Raw genomic sequence first — 25,587 nt, forward strand, 5'->3', positions numbered from 1 at the left:
TGCCTGCACCTCTTCATCCTGTTCTCCTCCTTCATTAAGACCCACCTTTTTGACTGATGCTTTGGTCACCATCTTCAAAGTAACTCCCTCTTTAGCTCGTCATCCTTCTTGGTCTCCAGACAGCACTTAACATGTTCTTGAGCACAGGCTCTTCCTAAAGTCTCGTGCCCAAATCCAACGTTACAGGATGTCTCACTCACCCTCACCCTGTGCCTACTGACCTATTGGCTCCTCAACCCTGTTACATTTTCTGCGCTCCTCCAATTCTGGCTTCTTATGCATCCAAGATGTTCATTGTTTGAACATATCCGGTCATGTCTTCAGCACAAATATTTTGATATCCCTCTCGAAAGCTCTCTCCTTACCTTTCAGAATGCTCTTTGCAACCTGTCTCTTTAACCAAACTATTGGTCACCCTACTCAGACATTTCTTTATTGGGTTCATGGTCAAATGTTCACTGATAATGTACTGTGAAGTATCTTGTGATCCTTTACTATGTTAAAGATGCTACAATGGAAGTTGTTCTTGTCTTCAACTTTGAAGACAAATTGTTGTGGATGTTTCACCCATTAGGCACCCTGATCAAAATGTCAATTCCACACATGCCAAACTGCACAATGAGGGACGGCAGGATTCCCAATTTGCAAACATGAGAACTAGGAGCAGGAGTAGGCCATCTGACCCCTTGAGCCTGCCTCGCCCTTTAATAAGATCATGGCTGATCTTTTTGAGACTCCGCTTACCCACCCACTCACCATAATCCTTAATTCCTTTACTGTTCAAAACGTTATCTAGCCTTGCCTTAAAAACATTCAGCAAGGTGCTTCACTGGGCAGGGAATTCCACAAATTCACAACCCTTTGGGTGAAAAAGTTCCTCCTGAACTCAGTCTATATCTGCTTCCCTTTATTTTGAGGCAATGACCTCTAGCCCTAGTTTCACCTGCTAGTGGAAACAATCTCCCTGCCACAACTTTATCTATTCCCTTCATAATCTTATATGTTTCTATAAGATCTCCCCTCATTCTTCTGAATTCCAATGAGTATAATCCCAGTCTACTCAGTCTCTCCTCATAATCCAACCTCTGAACTCTGGAATCAACCGAGTGATTGTCCTCTGCACCCCCTCCAGCGCTAGTATATCTCTTCTCAAGTAAGGAGGCCAAAACTGCACACAGTACTCCAGGTGTGGCCTCACCAGGACCCTATACAGCAGCAGCATAGCCTCCCTGTTTTTAAACTTCATCCCTCGAGCAGACAGAATTCCATTTGCCTCTCTAATCACCTTCTGCACCTGCAATCCTACTTACAGCAATTCATGCACAAGGACACCCAAGTCCCTCTGCACAGCAGCGTGCTGCAATTTTTTACCATTTAAAACCTAGTCCATGTCCCCTTCCAGCTGTCAGTCATTGACTAGTGAACAGAATAAGCTCCTGCACATAGTACATTCCTAACTCTGCTCCAGTGCAAATAACCCTGCCTCACTGCTTATTCTTGGTGAACTCAGTACTCGATAGGAGGAGGGACCACAAAGGCACACAGGAGTACATCCATGTGAATATACACTTCTAAAGCACACATTTGAGTGCATTTTCATTTGCAAATTTCCCCCTGGGGAATAAACCTGTCCTTATCCAGCCTTTATAACAATTGTAGAAAGGCTTTACAATAAAATATTGCTCACTGCACTTGCAACTGCCTTAATTCTATAACGACCAAGATATCAGAGGCTGTAATAAACTAAATTCCAGTCTCAGAGGTTTAGATCCTCTCTGCAGAACCTGACTAACAGCTACTGCAAAGTGAAGAAGATTTAATCTCATAACATGATGCCAGTCTGACAAAGAGGTAGTACTACAATGTATTAATGTGCTGAAAAGATAAACAAATTGGCCCAGATTTTGTTGTGACAGGGTTTCTAATTTTTACGATTTTTTTAAGGCAAGTTGCTGATTGAGAGAGCTGTGAGAGGAAGGAAAACATCTGGAATTTGACTGAACAAAGAAATTCGGGTTGAAGGATTTTGAAAGCCTGAGTAGTTTCATTCAGATAAATGTAATTCCAAATCAGGTACCACAAAAAAAGAGAGAGGGAAAGGAGAATAGATTAATTAAAGAAACAGGTAGTTTAAAAATAAAAACTGAAAAATAAAAACAAAAATTGCGGATGCTGCAAATCAGGAATAAAAACAGAAGTTGCTGGAAAAGCTCAGCAGGTCTGGCAGCATCTGTGAAAATGAAAATCAGAGTTAACGTTTCAGGTCTGGTGACCCTTCCTCAGAACTGACAGGAGCTGGGAAAACATCGGTTTATATCCAGGAAATATGTGCATATAAACCAAAATTTTCCCAGTTATCATCAGTTAACAAAATGTTAACTCTGATTTTTTTTCTTCACAGATGCTGCCAGGGCTGCCGAACTTTTCCAGCAACTTCAGTTTAAAAAGAACTTTATTTCATATTGTTAAATCTGCAGCAACAATAAATATTTAAAAGATAAGACTCTAAACTTGTAACCATTAATTTTTAGGGCAGTAGAAGTTGCTTGGCAGTAATTCATGCCGATCACAGAATTTAAATGGTGTCATGTCGAAAATAGAAAGGACTTGACTTCCAGCTTAGTTTGAGCCAGCAACACAAATACAGCAACATCACACTGTTCAGTGAATTTCAGTCATCAAACAGGTTGAAGTGCTGTAATTACAAAAATAATGGCAGAGCAATACAACTCATGCTCAAACATTTGGATATTTGAGCACTATTAGCCTCGCCATTAAATTAACAGCAAGGCATATCTCAAGAGAGACAATTAAGTGTGGAATAGTTGTCCATCCAGTTCATGTATGAATTGAAATCTATCTTTGCTTCTTTTCGTCCACCTTTACTGTAGCACCCATGTATATCTAATTTGGGACAATGTTCAACTGATTTCTGTCCAGTAACGGCTGAAAAGAAAATATAGAAGGTATAGCACTTATGGAAATTTCTTCTCAAATACAGGAATAATAGTAGTCATTGTATGTTCTGTAAATTCCCAGAGCAAAGAACTGGAAATAACATGGAATGAACCATCATAATAAGCTTACTCAAATCCAGGATTAATGCAACTTTAAATATTTCCTTCCTGCTGTCAAGAAACAAAATCCAACACAAACATAATATATTTTGTTTGGTTGTGGAGTTAGATGAAGAAGAGTGAAAACAGGCTGATGTGGAGCTTAAATACCAGCACAAGCCTTATGATCTGAACAGCCTCTTTCTGTGCTACAAAAGTGTCTGAAGCTTTGCAGTATATTTAACTGAGTGGCTACTTTCTAAAACTGATGCAGTGAAATCCTGTTACAACAACACTAACAACCTGCAAGAATATAACATAGAATAACATCCCAAAGTCGTTCAGGGGCGAGTTACTGCACTTTGACCAGTAACCCAAGTGCCAGTTGCAGCAGGCAGGTTGGTGTGTCAGAGGACGATGGTTTATGATATGTACTGCCAACTGTGCAAGCCACAAAGTGCCTTGCATTGCTGGCCAGCGCAGCTCAATACCCAACTGCTCAGCCTTTCCCCTTCAGTGGACTACGCAGAATCCCAGGCCTGCAAAAGAGCTTGCCAAATTGATGCTCGGGCTGCAGAACAAAATGATCCAGTTAACATTTTGTGTTAAACAGAGGAGATGATGTTTCTTCAGAATTATGTGCAGCCCAGATGCACTGAAGGAAGGAATGCACTTGAGGAAGGGGCTGTCACCATTCAGGATGTATTGGGAGGGAAGCAGATCTGCTGACTGACTTGCAACTAACTGCTGAATGCTGCATATGCTTTGTACTACTGTCCCCTAGTGTTTTCCTGTTGTAATACACTGGCAGTAGCTTTTAAAAATCTGGTTTTGTTCCATCGAAATTGCATTTGATTCCTTCTTCAAAGCATACAGTTTTTTATTAAATGCAAGGCTTAATTTCATCCATAATCAGTTGAATATTTCCCTGTGCCAATGTTCCTGAAGTGAAATGTTAATGTTACCCTTCAATAAAAGATTATGGAGTAATGTTGGTGAAAGACACTATAGAACCATGGTACAGAATCATGCTGCAGTGAGGTTCCACACCACTATGATACATTTGATCAGTGTGTTTTGACTCATTCATGGGAAGATGGGCATTGCTGGTTGTGCTGGCTTTTATTGGACATTCCTAATTGCTTGGCAGAACGTGGTGGTGGCACAATGGACTGGATTATATGATAAAGTGGACTCCCCGCACCCCAGGGTTAATGTTAGAGCTGAGGCCAGATTCACTTGGCTGCCTCAGCCCACTTTCACTTTTCAGGTGAAAGCCTTATAATGTGCATTTTGTGGGATTTTTGTCAGGCTGCAGGAGGAGGGCTGGCCTCATGGAGCTGTTGGCCAGTCTAGAGGGTGTACACACAGAAGGAGCCTCTGATTGTCTCTGGGGACCATGCAAGTGCTACCTTCTTCATCCAATCCCTACCCAAGCTCGTTGGTACGCCAACAGTTCACAGGGTTAAAGCTGCCATCTATACTTCCAGTGTCAGCCCCTCCGATTGCCTATTAAATCAGTGCTGTACCATTGATTGACCATTAATTGCTCACTTAAATGCCTCCATTGGGCCACAAGTAGGCAACCCACCAAATTTTCCCTGCTGCTTGTAACATCACAGTGAGGATGGCAGTGGTCCAGCGTGGGCATGACACCAATGGTACCTTGTCTAAATATACGGGTCCACCTCCCTGCTTTCACACCCATACGTGCCTCAATGAACCCAGCCCCATGCGCTCTGTAACCACCGCGGCACAGTGTGTTCCAGTACTGTTATGACAAAGTATTTCAGCCAATTCTTACAACAGTCTGCGTGCGTTCGCTACTTTATCAATTCATTCACTTTCATAAACATTAGCAAGCTGAATGTCGGATCCTGATCCATTTCACTGTCAAAATAATTCTCAGTGACCACAGCAATTAACCTCTACTTCTGGATTTAGGCATCTTGTACACAGTCACACCTCAACAGCAAAGGCCACACATTTGATACATATTGTAATATTCCTTATAAAATTGACCAGCTAGAGACTCATTCTCAGTGCTCAGGGTCCACTGGAACATTCAACACATGAGCTCCACAAGCATTTAGAACATAGAACATAGAACAATACAGCGCAGAACAGGCCCTTCGGCCGACCTGCCGATGTTGCACCGACCTGTGAACTAATCTAAGCCCCTCCCCCACACTATCCCATGATTATCCGTTTGTAGAGACTCAACTCCAAATAATGGGATTACAGTTCAATGAATTCCATATTGATTTCACAATATAAAGTGCATACTATGATATTCCACTTGTCAAAACAGTTTGGAATCAGTGTATCCAATCTATAATCGGAAATGGCAAAACTGCCTCAGCAATTGTTTGTTTTGGAAATCTACTCCAATTCATGGATTTTAAATTATCAACGCTCACATAAGGTGAAAATTGGACTCTAACTAATCTACCACAGCTCCCCAAACATCATATCATCCCTACAGTATGGAAACAAGTCATTTGGCCCAAGAGGTCCACCCCACCCCTCCGAAGGGCATCCCATCCAAACCCATTCCTCTATATTTCCCATGTTTAACCCAAACATCCCTGGGCACTACATGCAATTTAGCATGGCCAATCCACCTAGTCTTCACATCTTTGGACCGTGAGAGGAAACCAGAGCACCCGGAAGAAACCCACACAGACACGGGAAGAATATGTAAACCCAACATGGACAGCCACCTAAGGGTGGAATTGAACCTGGGTCCCTGGCATTGTGAGGCAGCAGAGCTAACCACTGAGCCACCATGCTGGCCAAACAGTCAACATAGTGACTGTGTATAGGGTAGGAACAGGCTTCTCATCCCCAAATCACAACATCCTTCTAGTACAATGTCAGATATTACACACTAGTAGAGCTCAGGAAATCAAATCCATTTGAAGAGAATATCATCCAATCATTGCTGATTTTGGGAGTTTGCTGTGCGAAAATTGGTTGCTGTGTTTTCTATCTTTGCAACAGTGCTATCCATTATCACTTCACTATTAACCCAAAAATCCATTATGAAAATCTGGATTCAAAACCTGCCACTGCAGATGGTGGAATTTGAATTCAATAAATATCTGAAATTAACAGTCTAACGATTGAGCATGAAACCATCATCAATTATCAGAAAAAAACCAAACTGGTTTGCAATTGTCAAGGAAACTGTTCTCCTTTCCAGTCCGGCCTACATTTAACTCGAGAACAACAATGAGCAACGAGGGATGGGCAATAAATGTTGGCCTAGCCAGCAACGTCCATCTCCCATGAATTTTTTTTTAAAAAGTCTTTGAAAGCTATTCATTGTCTGTAAATTACTATGAAAATGCAAAATGCTAAATAAATGCAAAAGTCTCTTGTGGTTGTTGTGACATTGTTCTTTTCAGGCAAGTTCTGGGCTCTGCAACTTTGAAACAGTGAGAAGCAAGTCCAGGTCTGTGGCTTCAATGTCACAATCTGTAGAGAGGAAAGAAGAGTCACTGTGGAGCTTCATTCCCCTCCCAGAAGTGGCTGCTGGAATTTGTCACACTGCTCAGGTGCAGAAATTTCTCCTGTCTTGGCCACCCCTGGTCAGAGCCATGTTTTGTGATTCTTTTGTGATTCCAACTTAATCCAAGGCTCCTTGAATGCAAAAGAAGGGAACTCTGAGCTGCAGTGTGATTGCCTACATTATAACGTACATTAATGATATATATAAATGGAGCCACTAGGGAGTCACTGGGCAGTTCACTTTAAGAGACAAAATGGCATGACAGAACCAAGTGTTGACAGAAGAGAATCAAAGTTGGGGCAGAAAACAGTTTCCTCTTGACCCATTTAGCGAAGAGAAAATTGCTTGCTCTAATGATGTGCTAAGATTACATTTAAATCAGCATGGAAATTCTACACTTGAAACTTTATTGGCTTGTGGTAAGTCATTGTCAAGAGCAGAATTCCTCAAAATAGTCTCATGCTTGCAACCAATATTAAATCACAGACAAAACATCCAGTCAATGCTGACTTGAACAGTCTATTGGATTTTCCCAATTTTGTATTATAAATGGGACCTATTTAACACTCATTAAACAGTCTAGAACTGAAGTGAACTGCACATGGCCTGAACCTAAGGCTCGAGGCATATCCAACCTTCCTCATGAACGTCTATGTGACAACCTAAATCCAATTACTTTTATGAATAGCCCCATATACTACGCAGTACATCAACTTACTGACACTCAGTCTAAAGCATAAATCACTCGCTTTACACCTCATCGAAAATCAATCTCTTCTTCTCCTGTGCTCACACATATATGTCTTTTTTTCAGCATCTTGCGGTATCTCAAATGTTCCATTGCTTATTAAAACTAAAATTAAACCTTTTTCCATTTATCGGTACTTACACAACTTTTTTAAAATTTGCCAGTAATTGATGGGCTTTAGTGTTTCCTTTAATACCTTCTTTCAGAATGTAACTGAATACATAGAAGACATATTCATTTGTACATTTGGAATCAGAGACCCAGCTGCAGTGAATGCCATTACTCAATGACTCAGGACCTCACTGTCAGATTTAACCACTAGTCTTGGATATCCTGGGAAAATACTTGCGAGCATCGCTGAACTTGATAACCTCTCAAAACCAGGAGATACCAATCATCATTTTCATACAGAAAAGCTGCCTGTCTATTTTTATAATGTTGATATTTTTAAAAAGTGGCAGATTCTCTCAAAACGCATATTTTTTCCAAGTGGTAATTACAGTGACTTTTCCCTCCCCATGAATTTTTCTATGTGCACAATACTATACCCGTTGGTTGGCAGCTTGGATATAAGATTAAAATGGGTTCAAAGATAAAAAGGTTAAGAAGAGAGGGAAGGGCATGAGAGGCAGATGGTGGCGAGACAGACAGAAAAGAGGATGGAGGACACGGACAGAATTGAAAAAGACAGAGAAAGAGAACTGGAAGACAGCGAGGTACGACAGCAAGAGAAAGTATGAAATCGAGACAGGATGGAGAGGCTTACAGGAATCTATTAGGGGTGGCACGGTGGCTCAGTGGTTAGCACTGCAGACTCACAACGCCAGGGACACAGGTTCAATTCCAGCCTCGGGCAACTGCCTGTGTGGAGTTTGCACATTCTCCCCGTGTCTGCATGGGTTTCCTCCGGGTGCTCCGGTTTCCTCCCACAATCCAAAGATGTGCAGGTTAGGTGGATTGGCTATGCTACATTGCCCATAGTGTTCAGGGGTGTGTGGGTTGTAGGGGAATGGATCTGGGTGGGATGATTCAAGGGGCATGTGGACTTGTTGGGCCGAAGGGCCTGTTTCCACACTGTAGGGAATCTAATCTAATCTAAGAGGAGGTAGTTGCGGGACAGCGTGCCTGCTTGCTTCGAAAGAAAACTATTATGTTTTTCCGATGTACTATTTTGTACAATCTAATCTATTACAAATCTATCAATCTAAATTCAATTTAGTTGCTCTAACATGTGCACTGAAGCATTATGTTGTGCACTGGAAACTGTCAGACCACCCAGCTGATGTGCCCTCTGGTGTGTCAAGACTGGATGAGAAAATTGTGTGGACAGAGTCCTAATTGAACTGTTTATACCAGCTTGATTCAAATCAATTTGCTTCTGCATTTGCTTTTGACCAGCATCAGGAAATGAGCAGTTTTGCTCCAATCAAATGTTGCTGCAAATTAATTTTCATCCTTTTTATTGTCCACTTGATTCAAAACAGCTGCATTTCAGAAAACCTTAGATAGGTCTTTAAAAACTTAAAACTGTATAGTTCTCAACTGATGTGCAACAAATACATCACAAACAATTTGATACTAGGATGGTAAGCTGTGCTTATAAAACAGCCCACGAGTTGTGTACCATAAAGAAATGGCACTTGTACTGGAATTTAGCTTCCTTCAACAAATAGGGACCCCCCAAGTCCAAATTAGCAACCAACTAAATATCTTAATGTCTTTTCATACTACTTGTAAACTAGAACATTAACAATAGATAGGCAATGGGGAAACAACAGGGGAGAGGGATTAACTGGATAGGTCTTTCAAAGAACTGGCATGGTTATGATGGGCCAAACAGCCTCCCACTGCACTGACTCTTTGTGCACAGCCTATTTGTACTCAGTAATTTCCCACAAAATATATGATAATGGCCAGACAATATTTTTAGTAATTTCAAATAAAAAGATTAATATTGGCCAGGACACCAAGAATAATTCTCCTGCTGTTCTTCAAGAACGCCATGAGAACTTTTGAATCCACCCAATGCCCAATGCTAAAGACAGTCACTTCAACACTGCAGCATTCTCTCAGGGCCACAGTAGAGAGCCAGCCTCAAACCTTGTCAGCCTTTGTACTCAAGCTGCTGGAGTGGCACTTAAAGCAACAACCTGTGAGTCAGAAGTCAGACAGATTCCCATCAAACCGCAGTTAACACTTGATCACTTGTCCAAATCCCACCTTCACATTGATGGAAGTAAATTATCATTGGGCAGACATAACTGTTGCAGTTCTTGCTAAGTTGTGGTGCTTACCTCAAGTACAGGCTTGGCATTGTGGCAGACAGACAATACATGGGAAACTCCATTCTTTACCAGGGTATCTTTGTCCTGGGAGTCTGTGGGCGGCAGCAAATACAAAAACCACATTCATAGTGACTAAACACCCACATGGGTACAATAATGTGCAAAGAATAATAGTGAATTTCAATTTTGCAATTAAAATTCTACAACGTGGGGTGTGGATCGCATTACAATTAGGGAAAGCATCCTTCAATTTATAGACATTTTATGAAAATTAAGTGCCAACTCATTTCACAGTTTGCAGTAAAGGGAATGAACCAAGATCAAAACAGGCAATAAAACTGAAACACAAACACTGGAAATCTCAAAAATAGAACTGAAAATGCTGGAAATACACAATGAATTGATGACCTTTGAAGGTATGTGTTTTGGGTGGGACCCTTTGTCAAAATGAAACACCCCACCTAATCAGTGGCAGAGGACAATGGGGCTGCACAGATATCTTCCTGCTCCTCCTTGTATATTAGCAAAGTGCACCAAAAATAAATCACAGCAAGAAGAGATTCCTATTCTCTTGAGCGCTTGCACAGAAGGCAACAACATTGTTTGTTCCAGGAGTCTCCTGGGCTAATTGTTTACATGGCTCCATTTCATTAATAAATGAAGATTATCACATAGTGAAAACAGTGAGAAATGACTTGAGCACAAGAGAACAGTGTGACCCGTAACTGCAACCTCTGTGCAATGCAGCTGCACCACTGTTGCTGTCATTTTCAAAGCAGATATGAAAGAAACGATTTTCTTTTCCTCTATTTCTCTCTGCTCCTCCCCGATGCCACTGCCTTTGGCCAGGGTACAATTCTGAGGGAATGAAACACTCTGTCTCAATATGTAATGAGGGACTGGCTTAACCATGAGGGCCAACTCAGTGCAGCTAAAACCTAACAACCTGGGGGCATCTGATGGTGATCAGGCACAGGAACTCAGGCTCGTTTTATTTTCCTCTTGTAAGACCATAAGGCATTGGAGCAAAAGTAGGCAATTCAGCCCATCAGGTTTGTTTCAACATTCAGTTGGATCTAGGCTAATCAGATAATCCTCTACTCCAATTTCCTGCCTTTTCTCCATTACCTTTGATTCCCTTACTGATTAAAAATCGATCTCAATTGCGAATTTACTGAATGACTATAGAGAATTCCACTACCCTCTGAGGGAAAAATATTCCTCCCCATCTCTGACTTAAATGGACGATTCCTTACTTTGAGATTGTGCCCTCTGGTCCAAGGCTCTCTCACCAGGAAAAACAAGCTTACCACATCTCTCTCTCTCTCTTACCACATCTACCCTGGTCAAGGCCCCTAAGAATCTTAGGCATTTCAAGAAGGTCTCTTCCCGTTCTTCTAAACACCATTGATTACAGGACCAACCTCTGTTCTTAAGAAAATCCTTCCACATCTGGGATCAGCCTTAAGGATCTTCTCTGGGCTGCCTCCAGTGTCAATGTATCTTTTTTTAGATAAGGGGACCAAAACTTTTCACAGTATTCCAGCTGTTGTCTAACTAGAGTCTCCTGCCTAGCTCAGGATCTCTATGGCCTACAGCAACATCCAAACAATTTTAAACAACACATCTGTATTGTGAAAAGAAATGCTGGAACATCTCAAAATGCAGGTTCACAATTCCTTGTGCGTACAGAATTAAGAGCTGATCCTATTGAAATAGTTAGAATAATTAAGGGATTTAATGGTATAGAGATAGATAAAGAAATTACATAGTTATTATTAGTTAAACAACTACATCATTATTTAAGTAATTTATGCTGTAAATAAAGCATGACAGTGATGTATATAGCCATGAATTTTGTTTCTATTACTTAGTGTGTGTTTTTATACTGATTATGAGGACCTATTGATCAACTGGAATATTTGATTAACTGGTATACTCCTGGTCCCACACGTGCCAATTAATAAAAAGTTTGCTGTATTTCCTACATTGAGGGAATCCATAACCAACAGACATATCCTCAACATTAGAGTTTGGCCATTAAAGGATGAGTGCAGGAAGCAGTTCTTCATATCAAGGGTGGTGAAAATCTGGAACTCAACAAGCTGTGAGGCTGAAGGTTCTACAGAAATTTGAGAGATTTTTGTCAGGTAATGGCATGAAAGGATATCAGACCAAAGCAGGTAAATGAGACAAATGAACTCCAAGCTAACTGAATGACAAAACAGGGTTGTGGGGCTGAATGGCCCACTGTACTTTAGGGAGTGATAGCAAACAGAAAGTTGGCAAAGTAAAATAATGTGGAGTCAAATAGGGTTGAGCTCTGATTAACATCCTGTTGTTTAAAGCTAACAGTTACACAATAACACTAAATATACACACAGGAAGTACTGAAAACGTCACAGGACAAGTGGTGAGCTTTCAAAGTGAAATATAGCTAAACAGGGAGCCTCTGCCATCTGTCTGCACGGATTTCTCCTCAAAGTAATTACTACTTGTATTTAGCACTTTATTCTGAGGTCTCCCACTAGAGGAAGTAAATCCAATAAACATTATTTATCAATGAAATGTGGAAGGTGACAAAGTCTGATCTAAAATTAAATGTGGCGACCAAATATTTTATTTGTGTATAAAATGAGATGACTTGTTCACCATGAGCCTGGTAGTAGATTATTGTGGGGTACTGTAGCACGGAGGTGATATTCCTGCCCTAATAACCTAGGGACATGAAGTCAAATCCCACTATGGTAACCAGAAAATTAATTCACCAAATCTTACATTTAAAAACTGAAGCACTATACATGGTCTACCTCCAAGCATAGCACACATGAACAAATGCAAGTTAAAAATTAGTATCAATAATGGGAACCATGAGCTAACTGACGGTCATGAAAATCTGGTTCACTAATGTTCACTTACAGAGGGAATTCTGCCCTCTTTCCGAGACCCATAGGAGCATGATTGGCTCTCAATCGCCCTTCATAAAAGCCAGAAAGCCATACAATGGAAATGCTGATGGACAATAAATGATGGTCTCACCAGCATCCACATGAATCAACAAATTTTAAATAATCCATTTACTTTACAGAGCTACAGCAGATTGTGCTACCATGACTTAGGGTCAGTACAGAAAGATTACTGTAGAGTCTCGTGTATTATTTCTTGAATTACCAACAGAATTCTTTTATTCATTCACACGATCAGGGCATTACTGGTTAGGCCAGCATTCAACTGCCCATCCCTAACTGGCCATAGGACGGTTGAGAGTCACCCATATTGATGTCAGTCTGCAGGGGCACATGTCGGCAACAGCAAGCAAAGATGGCAGCTCCTTTCCCCACAGGACATTTGTGAACCAGATGGGTTTTTGCTAACAATTGTCAATGGCTTCACGGTCATCATTAGGCTCTTAGTTCCAGAGTTTTAAAGGTTTCAAATTACACAAACTGCAGGATTCGACAGGTCCCCAGCGTCTATGGATTAATAGTCTGGTGATAATAGCACTGGGCCGTTGCCTTCTCAACTTGAGGCTGTTTGGTCCGTTGTACAAGTTCTGGCTGTTTGAAAGTACTATCCAATCAGTCTTGCTCCCCAATTCAGTCATTATCGCCCTGCAAAACCTGCCCCTTCAAGCACTTATTCAATTGTCTTGTGAAAGTTATCACTGAATGTGATTTCAATCATGAGTTTTAGGCAGTATATCAGATCATAAAAACCTGCTGCTTAAAAAATAATGCCTTTAAGTCACTCCTGTTATTTTTGACTTCTCTTTGAGGGTCCTACCATCAGTAGATTCACTAATCCAACATGTGTGGTGTGCTTCTCTCTTCAAATCATCCCAGTCCCCTCCAATGGAGCACACCTATCACTGTGTGCATCATTCTGATAGAGCCCCTGGCTCTGACAGCCAGCAAAACATGCAGCATTTCAAAACTTTATTGTCATAGAATCATGGATCTGTACAGCACAGAAACAGACCGTCCAGTCCAACCTATCCATGCCAACCAGATTTCCTATATTAACCTAGGCCCATTTGCTAATATTTGGCCCATATCCCTCTGAGCATTTCCTATTCATGTACCCAACCTTTTGTATTAAAAGATGCCTTTTAAATTGCACCCAACTCCACCACTTTCTCTGTCAGATCGTCACAGACACGCATCACCCTATGCATGAAAACGTTACCCTGTAAGTCCTTTTTAAATCTTTCCCCTTTTGCCTTAAACCTATGCTCTTTAGTTTTGGACTCCTCTATTCCAAGGAAAAAGACCTGGGCTATTCACTCTATCTAAGCCCCTCATGATTTTATAAACCTCAGGCTCTGATGGCCCAGGGAAAATAGCCCCAGCCTATTCAAACTATCCCTATAACTCATGACCTCCAATCCCAGCAACATCCTTGTAAATCTTTTGTGCACCCTTTCAAGTTTCACAACATCTTTCCTATAGCAGAGAGACCAGAACTGAACACAGTCTCCCGAAAGTCCACCGTAGTTTCATCTTGATGGTTTAGCTCAAGTGCCCCCTAACTGAGAGGTCTGACAGAAAATACAGCATTTGCTGCTGATTTACAATTTGTCAAATATTCCCCTCTTCAAGTAAGTTCACCACAATGTTTTGCTGCTTTTAAATTAATATTATTTTATTCTGAATTCATGTTGCCTGCAAAATTTACAGCCTTTTTTAGTAGCAATACAATTTTTTAAAAACTCTCCAGCCGTACAGAGTTGTCTGAAAACACAAAAGCTTCTTTAATCTGTCTCCTTAGCATTTCTCCAAAACAGAGACTGGATGCATGCCATAGCAGAAGAATTAGGCATGCAAATCTTTTTAGATGGATTAATGAACGGTCCAGTCTTCTGCAGCCCATAACAAATAAGCATTCAAAAACACTTGAAAGATATGTAGATTGCTGCTATATGCGCATTATCACATAGAATGTAAAACACAATTTATATTGCTCCTTCTGCTCTACTTCATATGATGGGACGTGGAAGTCACTGGCTGGCCAGCATTTATTGTTGCCCTTGAGAAGTTGGTGTTGACCAGCCTTCTTGAACCACTGCAGTCCACATCCTGTAAGTAGACCTGCAATGTTGTTAAGGAGGAAATTCCACGATTATGATCCAATGACATGGCAGAAGGAATGGCAAAAAATTTCCTAGTCATGATGGTGAGTAGCTATGAGGGGAACTTGCAGGAAGCTATTTTCCCAGGTATCTGCTGCCCTCATTTTCATTGATTGATTGATTTTATTGTCATATGGAACAAAATACAGTGAAAAGCTTTGTTTATGAGTGGTACAGGTAGATCACAGTAAACAAAGGATGTACAGATCAAAAAGACTTAGAGGCTTACAGGGTACATTATTTGAGGCTAGAGTCCATTCAACACTCTGAAAATGGCCAGAAAAAAGCTGTTCCTGAACCTGCTTGTGCTTCTTCTGTCTCTTCTGCCTGACAGAAGAGACCATAGGAGATCATTACCAGGGTGCGATAGGTCTTTGATGATGTTGATTGCCTTTCCATGGCAGCAAGCCCTGTAAATGGAGTCCATGAATGGAAGGTTGGCTGCCATGACAGTCTGGGCTGTGCACAGCACCTTCTGTAGTTTCTTACTGTCCTGGGCAGAGCAGTTGCCATAGCAGGCCGTTACGCACACAGACAGTATGCTTTCAATATGCACCTGTAAAAGTTGGTGAGGGACCTAATGGACATGCCAAATTCCCTGAGCTGCCTGAAGAAGAAGAAGAATTGTTGTGCCTTCTTGACCATCGCATCTACGTGGGAAGTCCAGGGCAGATTGTCGGTTATCGTCACTCAAAGGAAGTTGATGCTTTTCACTCCCTCAACCTCAGTTCCATTGATGTAGATGGGGGTGTGTTCTCCTCCTTTCTTCCTGAAGTTGATGATCAGTTATTTAGTTTTGCTGAATTTGAGAGACAGATTTTTTTTTTGCACCACGTCACCAAGCCAACTATCTGCCTTCTGTATTTTGACACATCGTTGTTAGATATCCATCCTACTATGGTGGTGTCATCAGCAAATTTGTAGATGGCATTCACTTGGAATTTGGCAACACAGTCGTAAGTGTACAGGGAGTAAAGAAGGGGGCTGAGGGCACATCCTTGGGTGGGGGAGAGCTCCAGTGTTGAGTATCATCGTGGAGGAGATGCAGCTACCTATCCTCATTGATTGCAGCCTATGGATCAGAAAGCAGAGGATCCAGCTGCAGAGGGCGGATCAGTCTGGATCTCAAAACTGTGTGACTTTGTTCTTGACTGTGCCCCTTGCAATTGGATCATCAGCTTTCTAACCCATACCTTCTAGATGGTCATAGCCATGGGTTTGGAAGGTGCTGTCAAAGGAAATTGGTGAATTTCTGCAGTGTATTTTGTCGATAGTACACACTGATTCTACTGAGTGTCAGTCGTGGAGTGAGTAAATACTTGTAGATGTGACAGTCATCCGGCAGGCTGCTTTGCTCTGAACAACGTTAAGCTTCTTGGAGTGTTGTTGAAGCTGCACCTATGTAGGTAAGTGAGGCATATTCCATCTTGGCTTATCCTTTGTAGATGGTGGGCAAGCTTTGGGGAGTCAGGAGGTGAGTTACTTGCTGCAAGATTCTTAGCCTCTGACTTGCTTTTGTAGCCAGTCTATTTATGTAACTAGTCCAGTTCAGTTTCTGGTCACTGGTAACCCCAGTGTGTTGACAGTGAGGGATTCAGTGATAGTCATGCCATTGGATGTCAACAGGCAATGATTAACTTATCTGCTATTGGAGACAGTCATTGCCAGGCACTTATAATCCTATCAGCATTATCTTCCAATCTTTTCCCTGGATACCTATCTTGCTTCTCCTTAACTGCTCCTACACTATCCACCTAATCCACTCCATTCATTGTCAATTTCCACAATCTTACCAGTCTTTCAGTAAAGGAGTTTCTCCTGAATTCCTTTTTGGATTTATTAGTTTAATTTAACAGTGCATCTACTTTAACCTAACATTTAGGGCACTTAGAGTGGGGCACTTTTTCCACTTAACCCAACAAACTTGAGAAGGAACCATTACAACGCTCAGCAAGCATTATAAATGGAAATTAAGCTTTCAGGTTGAAATTGACATTAATTATCAGTGAGTTATTATTTCTCCTGGCTGTGGTGTCAGTGACAGGTAAAGAGGAGTCATCAATACTGTCATTGACAATCGGGGCGAGAAATGTTCTTACACATAGGTTATTGGAAATTAGATGCTTTGCCATAGAAAGTGGTTGAAGCAGAGTTAGTTTCAAGGTAAGACTGAGTGACTACTTGATGCAAAAGGAAGAATCATGGTGAGTGGAAGGCAGCTTGACACAACTATTAGTTTTGGATTGCTTCCGCAAAAAGCAGGCTCAGACATGATGGGCCAAACGGCCTAGGAGCTTTCATGGGTCTGTGGAATGAAATTCTATTATTTTGCAAAGCAGTCACTGACCATCGTATTTTAAAATCAGGTGATAGCTTTGTTCTAATCAGTATGGAGCTGGATAAGCACAGCAGGCCAGGCAGCATCAGGGGAGCAGGAAGGTTGACGTTTCAGGTCAGGACCCTTCTTCAGAAATGGAGAGAGGGAAGGGAGCTCAGAAATAAAGAGAGAGAGGAGGGGTGGGGCTGGCAAAGGTAAGTGAAATGGTGATAGCTGGGTGCAGGTAGGGAATGGTGGGGGATTGGTCAATGGGATAGGTGGGGTGCAGGTGGGACAGAACATGGGCAGGATGTGTCAGGTCAAGGAGGCAGGGACCAGAGGGAGGGTTGGACACAGGATGAGGCTGGGGGTGGAGGAGATTTTAAAGCTGGTAAAATCCACGTTTAGGCTATCAGGCTGTAGGCTCCGAGGCAGAATATGAGAAGTTGAGTTTGTGGGTGGTGTCGTTGTGACACTGGAGGAGGCCCAAGATGGACATGTCACCCAAGGCGTGGGAGGGGGACTTAAAATGATTGGTGACTGGAAGGTGTTGTTGTTTCTCACATACAGAATGCAGATGCTCTCCGAAACGGTCTCCGAGATCTCACTGATGCAGAGGAGGCAACATTGGGAGCAGAGGATACAGTAGACCATGTTGATGGATATGCAGGTCTGATACAGAAGGTTTTGATTTGTGCCTTGAATAGAGGTGAGGGTGGAGGTGTAGGGGCAGGTGCAGCACTTCCTGCGGTTGCAGGGGAAAGGTGCTAGGGTGGTGGGGCTAGTGGGGTGTGTGGAGCAGACAAGGGAGTTGCGGAGAGCGCAGTCGCTACGAAAGACAGATAGAGGTGGGGGGGGAATATCTCTTTGGCTATGGGGTTGGACAGTAGGTGGCAGAAGTGGTGGAGAATGATACATTGGTTACAAAGGTTGGTGAGGTGATATGTGAGGACAAGGGGGATTCCATCTTTATTTTAGTTGGAGGGAGGGGATGTGAGGGCAGAAGTGTGGGAAATGCAAGAGATGCGGTTGAGGGCACTTTCGATCACTGGAGGGGAAAAGTTGCGGTCCTTGAAATAGGAAGACATTTGGGATGTGTAGTAGTGGAATGCCCCATTTTGAGAACAGACACAGCAGAGGTGGAGGAATTGGGAGTAGGGGATCGCATTCTAGCTGGAGGGTGGGTATACCTGGACTACACCTCTTCTCACCCACCCAAAACATCAACTTTCCTGCTCCTCTGGTGTTGCCTACCCTGCTGTGTTCTTCCAGCTCCACACTGTGTTGTCTCTATCTCCAGCATCTGCAGTTCTTGTTATCTCCGAGCTTTGTTCTAATGGTGGGCAGAAGAATTTAATGAACCGATAATGCAGTTTCAATCCATGGTAATGATGATTACAAGCCTCTACAGTTAAGAAATGATAACCACACTTACCTCTAATATTTCCAAGATAGAGGCCATCTAAAACCTAGTAAGAGAAGAAAACATTTTTATTAAATCAAGAATACATTTTCCAGATCCTAGCTGCACACTGAGATCAGTGATAGCAGTAAGTTAATTTCTTAGCAAGCTCAGCTTCTGCACTGCACAGCAAGTTCTTCCATTAGAAGTTACTCTGATGTGCAATGTAGTGTACTTTCAGGCTTACAGAGAGACACATAGCACTAGCTTTGATTAACCAGTCTGCACTTTGTTAATGAATCCCAGCAGAGACAGTGTCACTAGTTAAATGCTGGTTGGCAGTAGGTGGAATGAAGGACCAGCTCTCAGTATCACTTGTCAGAAGGCAGCTTCACAAAAGGTGAATTTACATACGGATCAGATGGATGAAGCATTGGGTTCAGCAATGATTTCCTACGCGGACAAACATGGTAATGATTAGATACTTGAGGTACCAAATGGGTGCTGGTAGCTCTAAGCGGCATTTCAGGGTGATATCCTTCCTGCGCACCCTGCTGGCCAACAGAGGTTACGAGTTTGGGCGGTACTGTTGGGGAAGTCTTGGTGAGTCACTGCAGGGCATCCTTTGGACAGCCATAGGGCACAGGTAGTGGATGAGTGGGTGTATAAGGAAGTAGATGAGTTGCAAATCAAGCAGGCTGCTTTAAGCAGAATGGCATGGAATGTCTAGAGAGTTGCTAGTGTTACACCGATACTGACAACTGAAATTCACTTGAAATTAAAATAGAAATCCCATCACTAGGAAGAGCAGGATTTCTTCAAAGTGAGCATATCTGGTAGAGAAATGGGAGTGAATTAAACACTCAAAAAAGGCAAAATGTGGACGGTGGAAATCTGAAACAAACACAGAGAATGCTGGAGAAACTCAACAGGTCTGGCAACATCTGTGGAGATAGGAACAGTTCTAACATGTCAAGTCTGGAATTACTCTTCCTCAGAGTTTCTAACTTGAAACGTTAACTCTGTTTCTTTCTCCACAGATGCTGCCAGACCTGCTGAGTTTCTCCAGCAATTTTAAGGGCTTGCTTGTGAAAGTCTCATGATTGCATTACTCAATTCATCATTTGCATTTCTTTGATGATGGAATGGTTCGAGGTTTGTATCACAGAACGCTACTGACAAAGATTGAGAAAGTGTAGATGAGAGAGCAAAGGTTTTGGTTAGGTTAGACCATTCAATTACAATTTTAAAATTTTAATAACTTTGTTGTTAGAGGTGGAATTGTTGGAAGTGAGAAAGGTAGTGTGTTCTCAAGCTTTAGGATAGCTACTTTAGGATAGGCACCAACGACATAGGTAGAAAGAGGGATAGGGATGTCAGACAGGATTTCAGGGAGCTAGGGTGGAAGTTGAGAGCTAGAACAAACAGAGTGGTTATCTCTGGTTTGTTACCCGTGCCACGTGATAGCGAGGCAAAGAACAGCAAGAGATTTCAGCTGAACACGTGGCTGCAGGGATGGTGCAGGAGGGAGGGCTTCAGGTACATGGACAATTGGAGCTCATTCTGGGGAAGGTGGGTTCTCTACAAACAGGACGGTCTCCACTTGAACCAGAGGGGCACTAATATCCTGGGTGGGAAATTTGCTAGTGCTATTCGGGTGGATTCAAACCAGCTCAGAAGGGGGATGGAAAACTGAGGTGTAGTCCTAGTACACAGGAGGATGAGCGTAGGGAGGACACAATCAGGACCTCACTGTCACAGGAGTGTGCTGGCAGACAGCAAGCTGGATGGAAGTGCGTCTACTTTAATGCCAGGAGTATCCAGAATAAGGTAGGTGAGATTGCAGCTTGGATAGGTACCTGGGACTTCGATGTTGTGGCCATTTCGGAGACATGGATAGATCAGAGTCAGGAATGGATGTTGCAGATTCCAGGGTTTAAATCTTTCATTAAGGTCAGGGAAGGTGGTAAAAGAGGGGGAGGTGTGGCTTTGTTGGTCAAGGACAGTATAACGGTGGCTGTAAGAACCTTTGAGGACTCGTCTACTGAGGTGGTATGGGCAGAGGTTGCCGAGGAAGATTTGTCGACTGAGTCAGTATGGGTGGAAGTTAGGAACAGCAAGGGAGCAGTCACCTCATTGAGGGTTTTCTACAGACCCCCAAATAGCAGTAGAGAGATCGAAGAACTCATTGGCCGGCAGATTGTTGAAAAGTGCAAACGTAGCAGGGTTGTTGTTATGGGTGACTTCAACTTTCCCAATATAGATTGGAACATCCTTAGTGCAGATGGTTTGGATGGAGCTGTTTTTGTCAGGTGTGTTCAGGTGTGTTTCCTTACTCAGTATGTGGACAGGCCGACGAGGGGAGAGGCCATTTTGGATTTGGTGCTCGGCAATGAGCCAGGACAGGTGTCAGATCTCGTGGTGGGAGAACACTTTGACGACAGTGACCACAACAGCCTCACATTTACCATAGCCATGGAAAGGGAAAGGAGCAGTTACCAGGGGAAGATATTTAACTGGGGAAAAGAAAACTATGACGCTATCAGACAGGAGTTGGGGAGTACAGATTAGGAGCAATTGTTCCACAGAAAGGGCACAGCAGATATGTGGAGGCTGTTTAAGGAGCAGTTGTTGCGAGTGATGTATAAATTTGTTCCTCTGAGAGAGGTAAGAAGAGGTAACATTAAGGAGCCTTGGATGACGGGTACAGAGGTGCTTCTTGTCAAAAAGAAAAGGGCAGCGTACGTAAGGTGGAGGAAGCAAGGGTCTAGCACAGCTTTAGCAGATTACAGGCTTGCTCGGAAGAAGCTCAAAAGTGGACTGAGGAGGGCCAGGAGGGGGCATGAAAAAGGCTTGGCAGGAAGGATTAGGTAGAACCTGAAGGCATTTTACTAATACGTGCGGAATAAGAGAATGATCAGGGAGAAGGTAGGGCCGATCAGGGATAGCGTAGGGAACTTGTGCGTGGAGCCTGAGCAGATAGGGGAAGCCCTAAATGAGTTTTTTGCTTTAGTTTTCACTAAGGAAAGGGACCTTGTTGTGAATGAGAACTTTGAGGAGCAGGAAAACAGGCTTGAACAGATCAAGATTGAGGAAGTTGATGTGCTGGAAATTTTGGCAAACATTAAGATTGATAAGTCGCCAGGGCCAGACCAAATTTATCCTAGGTTGCTCCGGGAAGCGAGAAAGGAGGTCGCTAAGCCGCTGGTGAAGATCTTTGCTTCCTCACTCTCCACAGGAGTCGTACCGGAAGACTAGAGGGAGGCAAATGTTGTTCCTCTTTTCAAGAAAGGGAATAGGGAAATCCCTGGAAATTACAGACCAGTCAGTCTTACGTCTGTGGTCAGCAAAGTTTTGGAAAGAATTCTGAGGGATAGGAATTATGACTATTTGGAAAAGCATACCGTGATTACAGGGAGTCAGCATGGCTTTGTGAGGGGCAGGTCATGCCTTACAAATCTTATTGAGTTCTTTCAGGAAGTCACGAGACAGGTTGACAATGGTCAAGCAGTGGATGTGGTGTACATGGACTTCAGCAAGGCATTTGATAAGGTTCCCCACGGCAGGCTCATTCATAAAGTCAGGAGGTATGGGATACAGGGTGATTTGGCTGTCTGGATTCAGAATTGGTTGGCTGACAGGAGGCAGAGAGTGGTTGTAGATGGTTAGTATTCTGCCTGGAGGTCAGTGCTGAGTGGTGTCCCGCAGGGCTCTGTTCTTGGGCCTCTGCTCTTTGTAGTTTTTATAAATGACTTTGATGAGGAGGTTGAGGGGTGGGTTAGTATGTTTGCTGATGACACAAAGGTTGGAGGTGCCGTTGATAGTATCGACGGCTATTGCAGGCTTCAGCGAGATATTGACAGAATGCAGAGCTGGGCTGAGAAATGGCAGATGGAGTTCAACCTGGATAAATGCAAAGTGATGCATTTTGGAAGGTCGAACTTAAATGCTGAATATAGGATTAAAGGCAGGATTCTCGGCAGTGTGGAGGAACAGCGTGATCTTGGTGTTCAAGTGCATAGCTCCCTCAAAGTTGCCACCCAGGTGGATAAGGTTGTTAAGAAAGCATATGGTGTTTTGGCTTTCATTAACAGGGGGATCGAGTTTAAGAGCCGCGAGGTTATGCTGCAGCTCTACAAAGCCCTGGTGAGACCACACTTGGAATATTGTGTCCAGTTCTGGTCGCCCTATTATAGGAAAGATGTGGAGGCTTTGGAGAGGGTGCAAAGGAGGTTTACCAGGATGCTGCCTGGACTGGGGGGCTTGTCTTACGGGGAGAGGTTGACTGAGCTCGGACTTTTCTCTCTGAAAAGGAGGAAGAGAGGTGACCTGATCGAGCTGTACAAGGTAATGAGAGGCATGGATAGAGTCGATAGCCAGAGACTTTTCCTCAGGGCAGGATTGGCTGCCACGAGGGATCATAGTTTTAAGGTGTTAGGAGAAAGGTATAGAGGAGACGTCAGAGGGAGGTTCTTCACCCAGAGAGTTGTGAGCGCATGGAATAGTTTGCCAGTGGTAGTCGTGGAAGCGGGGTCATTAGTGACATTTAAGCGACTGCTGGACATGCACATGGACAGCAGTGAATTGAGGGGAATGTAGGTCAGGTTATTTTACTTTTGGATTAGGATTATTCCACGGCACAACATCGTGGGCCGAAGGGCCTGTGCTGTGCTGTACTTTTCTATGTTCTATGTTCTACTACAATGCACAAGATACAGCCGACTCAAAACAGGATCAGTAACTGATGAATGTGGAATCCAAATGCAAGGACGGTTCTGTACAAAGACACAGTTCCTCACTGCACAGTACCTTCTTTAGACCACTATCATCCAAAAGTCACATTCCTCACATCTGCTCTACATCAGAAACATTGACATAATTCTTAAAGGCATATCACAACAAAGCTGGGACTAAGGTGTTTTACACAATTGATCCAAACAGTCCTTACTTAGGAGGTGAAGCATGAAACGTGGGATATTGGTGACTTCAGAGAAAACAGCCCTGAGAAACGGCTTTCAAAGTCAAGGTTTTCAGTTGGTTTACTTTACTGGTTAAATTTTTCCTATGTCTATCCTAATCAATGGCTGCCCGTTGCTGACAATTCACAGCCACAGGAACTCTCAGCAATCACTCTACATCTGGATGTTAAGACATTTCACATGCAGCCAACATACCTCAACAGCTGCTCACATCTATGGCTTTTGTCAAATTTCACAGATTTGGCTCTTGTGTGAATGGTTTGACATGGATACGAACCAGATACAATTGGCTGAAATAATCCTTTACACATCAAATATCTTTTATACCTTTAAGGACAGAATATCCTGATTCATTGTAAAACATGTACAAAGGTAACTGATTCAGCTTAAATGGAAGAATGACACAGGGATTGGTTTTAGCATCAGTACTTACATATAATTTACCCACTCCTCTGCATGTAACACTGAGCAAGTCTCACAGTATTGTCTACTGCAGGACCCCACCATGGAGACAAGGGTACGTATTTTCAGTCTGGGATCAGGAACTTAATATCTGGAGCACTTCTGAGTCCTAACCCCACAACAGGTTTGCAAGTTAACAGAATTCTCAATTGAGCGAGAGACCAACTCAGCATCTGATTTATTGAACTGACTCTGGAAGCAATGCTCAATAGCAAACAGCAGGTATTACAGGGCATGACATTGTCTTGCTGATCAGATCAGACATGAGGACAAACATTAAGCAGCAATCACAACGCAAATAAATAGACAAACAGGCAATCCATAAAGTACCACTCCACTCAAATGATGACCACTTTGTACCATTAATTGAGCTCCTAGTTTTGAATAACACATTTTGCATCCAATGCTTTAATCCAATGGCAACAGTGGCTCCCCGCAGTGTGCCCGACAAGTACTAATGAGTCCCAGCTTGTTTACTCTTCCTGTTTGGCTGGATTCTTTGATCACCACGTTCTGGTTTCATGGCAAAAGCAAATGCAACAATTTACTGGGCCAGAGATGGACATGTAATTACACATGTTTTACATGACCAGGCTAAGTTTCTAATGGAGGATCTCACCATTAATATAGATTTGTTTGGGGCCTTGCAAAGCTCAGGAAGCCGCATACTCTGCAAGGTAATGAAATGTGAGGCTGGATGAACACAGCAGGCCCAGCAGCATCTCAGGAGCACAAAAGCTGACGTTTCAGGTCTAGACCCTTCATCAGAGAGGGTGCAAGGTACACAGCTGAGAACTCCCAGGGAAACAAGAGCAGGACTGCAAGGTTCGTTGTCTATGTTTGCCAATCGATTGGATGATTAGACAATGGAAACTCTTGCAGTTCACAGATGTTGCTAGTGGTTCCAAAGCAGTTCCACGAGGGCCATCCACCCCAGGGAATGGCTGCAAAGCCCATTGTCCTGGTACCAGGCAGTCCTCATTTGTAAGGAATCTGTCAAACCCTTTGAAATGAGGGCAGAGAACACTGTCACATCTTTGAATCACCCATGCATTCCAGACCGCAAAAAGACATCCTTTACCCACACTTTTTGGTCACTTTATAACAACCGTGGGCAAGAGGTTGCCACGGGATTGATTTGGTGCCATGTCTTGCTGCACAAGGTAGCAATCTTCGATGACTGCTTCTCAGCCCAGCATCAGACATCTCTGGCATTGTCTTTCAGAAATGAGGAGGTAGGTTCATCCACATCCTACAGCTGCACTGACTTTTGCTCTGCTTTCTCCGAATTGCTCCCTCCTGGTCATCCGCTCCCTCAGGAGTTAACGAAAGAAAGTCCTCTTCTGTTGCATCCTCTCCTCCTGCTCCCAAGTTTGTAGGAATATTGGGTGTACGTGTCCCATGGGTGTTCCACTGAAGGAAACATGCGAGTAAGGTAATCCACAATGTGAGTCCATGGATTTCATCCATTCTGGTGTTGAGCACAAAAGTTTCATACTTCTCTCACTCTTCACAGCAAAACTCTGTCTACTCCACACTTAGCCTCTTCCCATTCGGATCAACACTTCTGCCAGTTGTAGGCAAGTTTTTTTTTTGATACAGCCAGTAACAGTGTGCATGTGAGCTTTGATTTGTAATCCATGACCCTGCACCCTCTACGATCACCTTCCCCTTTGTCCCTATCACCTTTGATCCT

General features: G+C 42.9%; 1 protein-coding gene across 1 annotated transcript in view; it reads right to left on the minus strand.

Moving 5' to 3' along the window:
• Positions 1-25,587, minus strand: part of dusp22a (dual specificity phosphatase 22a) — a 124,259-nt gene that overhangs the window by 85,108 nt on the left and 13,564 nt on the right. The window contains exons 2-3 of the mRNA XM_048546180.2: positions 18,484-18,517; positions 9,613-9,695 (exon numbers count right to left, since the gene is read on the minus strand). Of these exons, the coding sequence (XP_048402137.1) occupies positions 9,613-9,695; positions 18,484-18,517 (117 nt within the window). The remainder of the gene's footprint in view (positions 1-9,612; positions 9,696-18,483; positions 18,518-25,587) is intronic.

This window comes from Stegostoma tigrinum, chromosome 16 (genome assembly GCF_030684315.1).
Source record: "Stegostoma tigrinum isolate sSteTig4 chromosome 16, sSteTig4.hap1, whole genome shotgun sequence".
Lineage (NCBI taxonomy): Eukaryota > Metazoa > Chordata > Chondrichthyes > Orectolobiformes > Stegostomatidae > Stegostoma > Stegostoma tigrinum.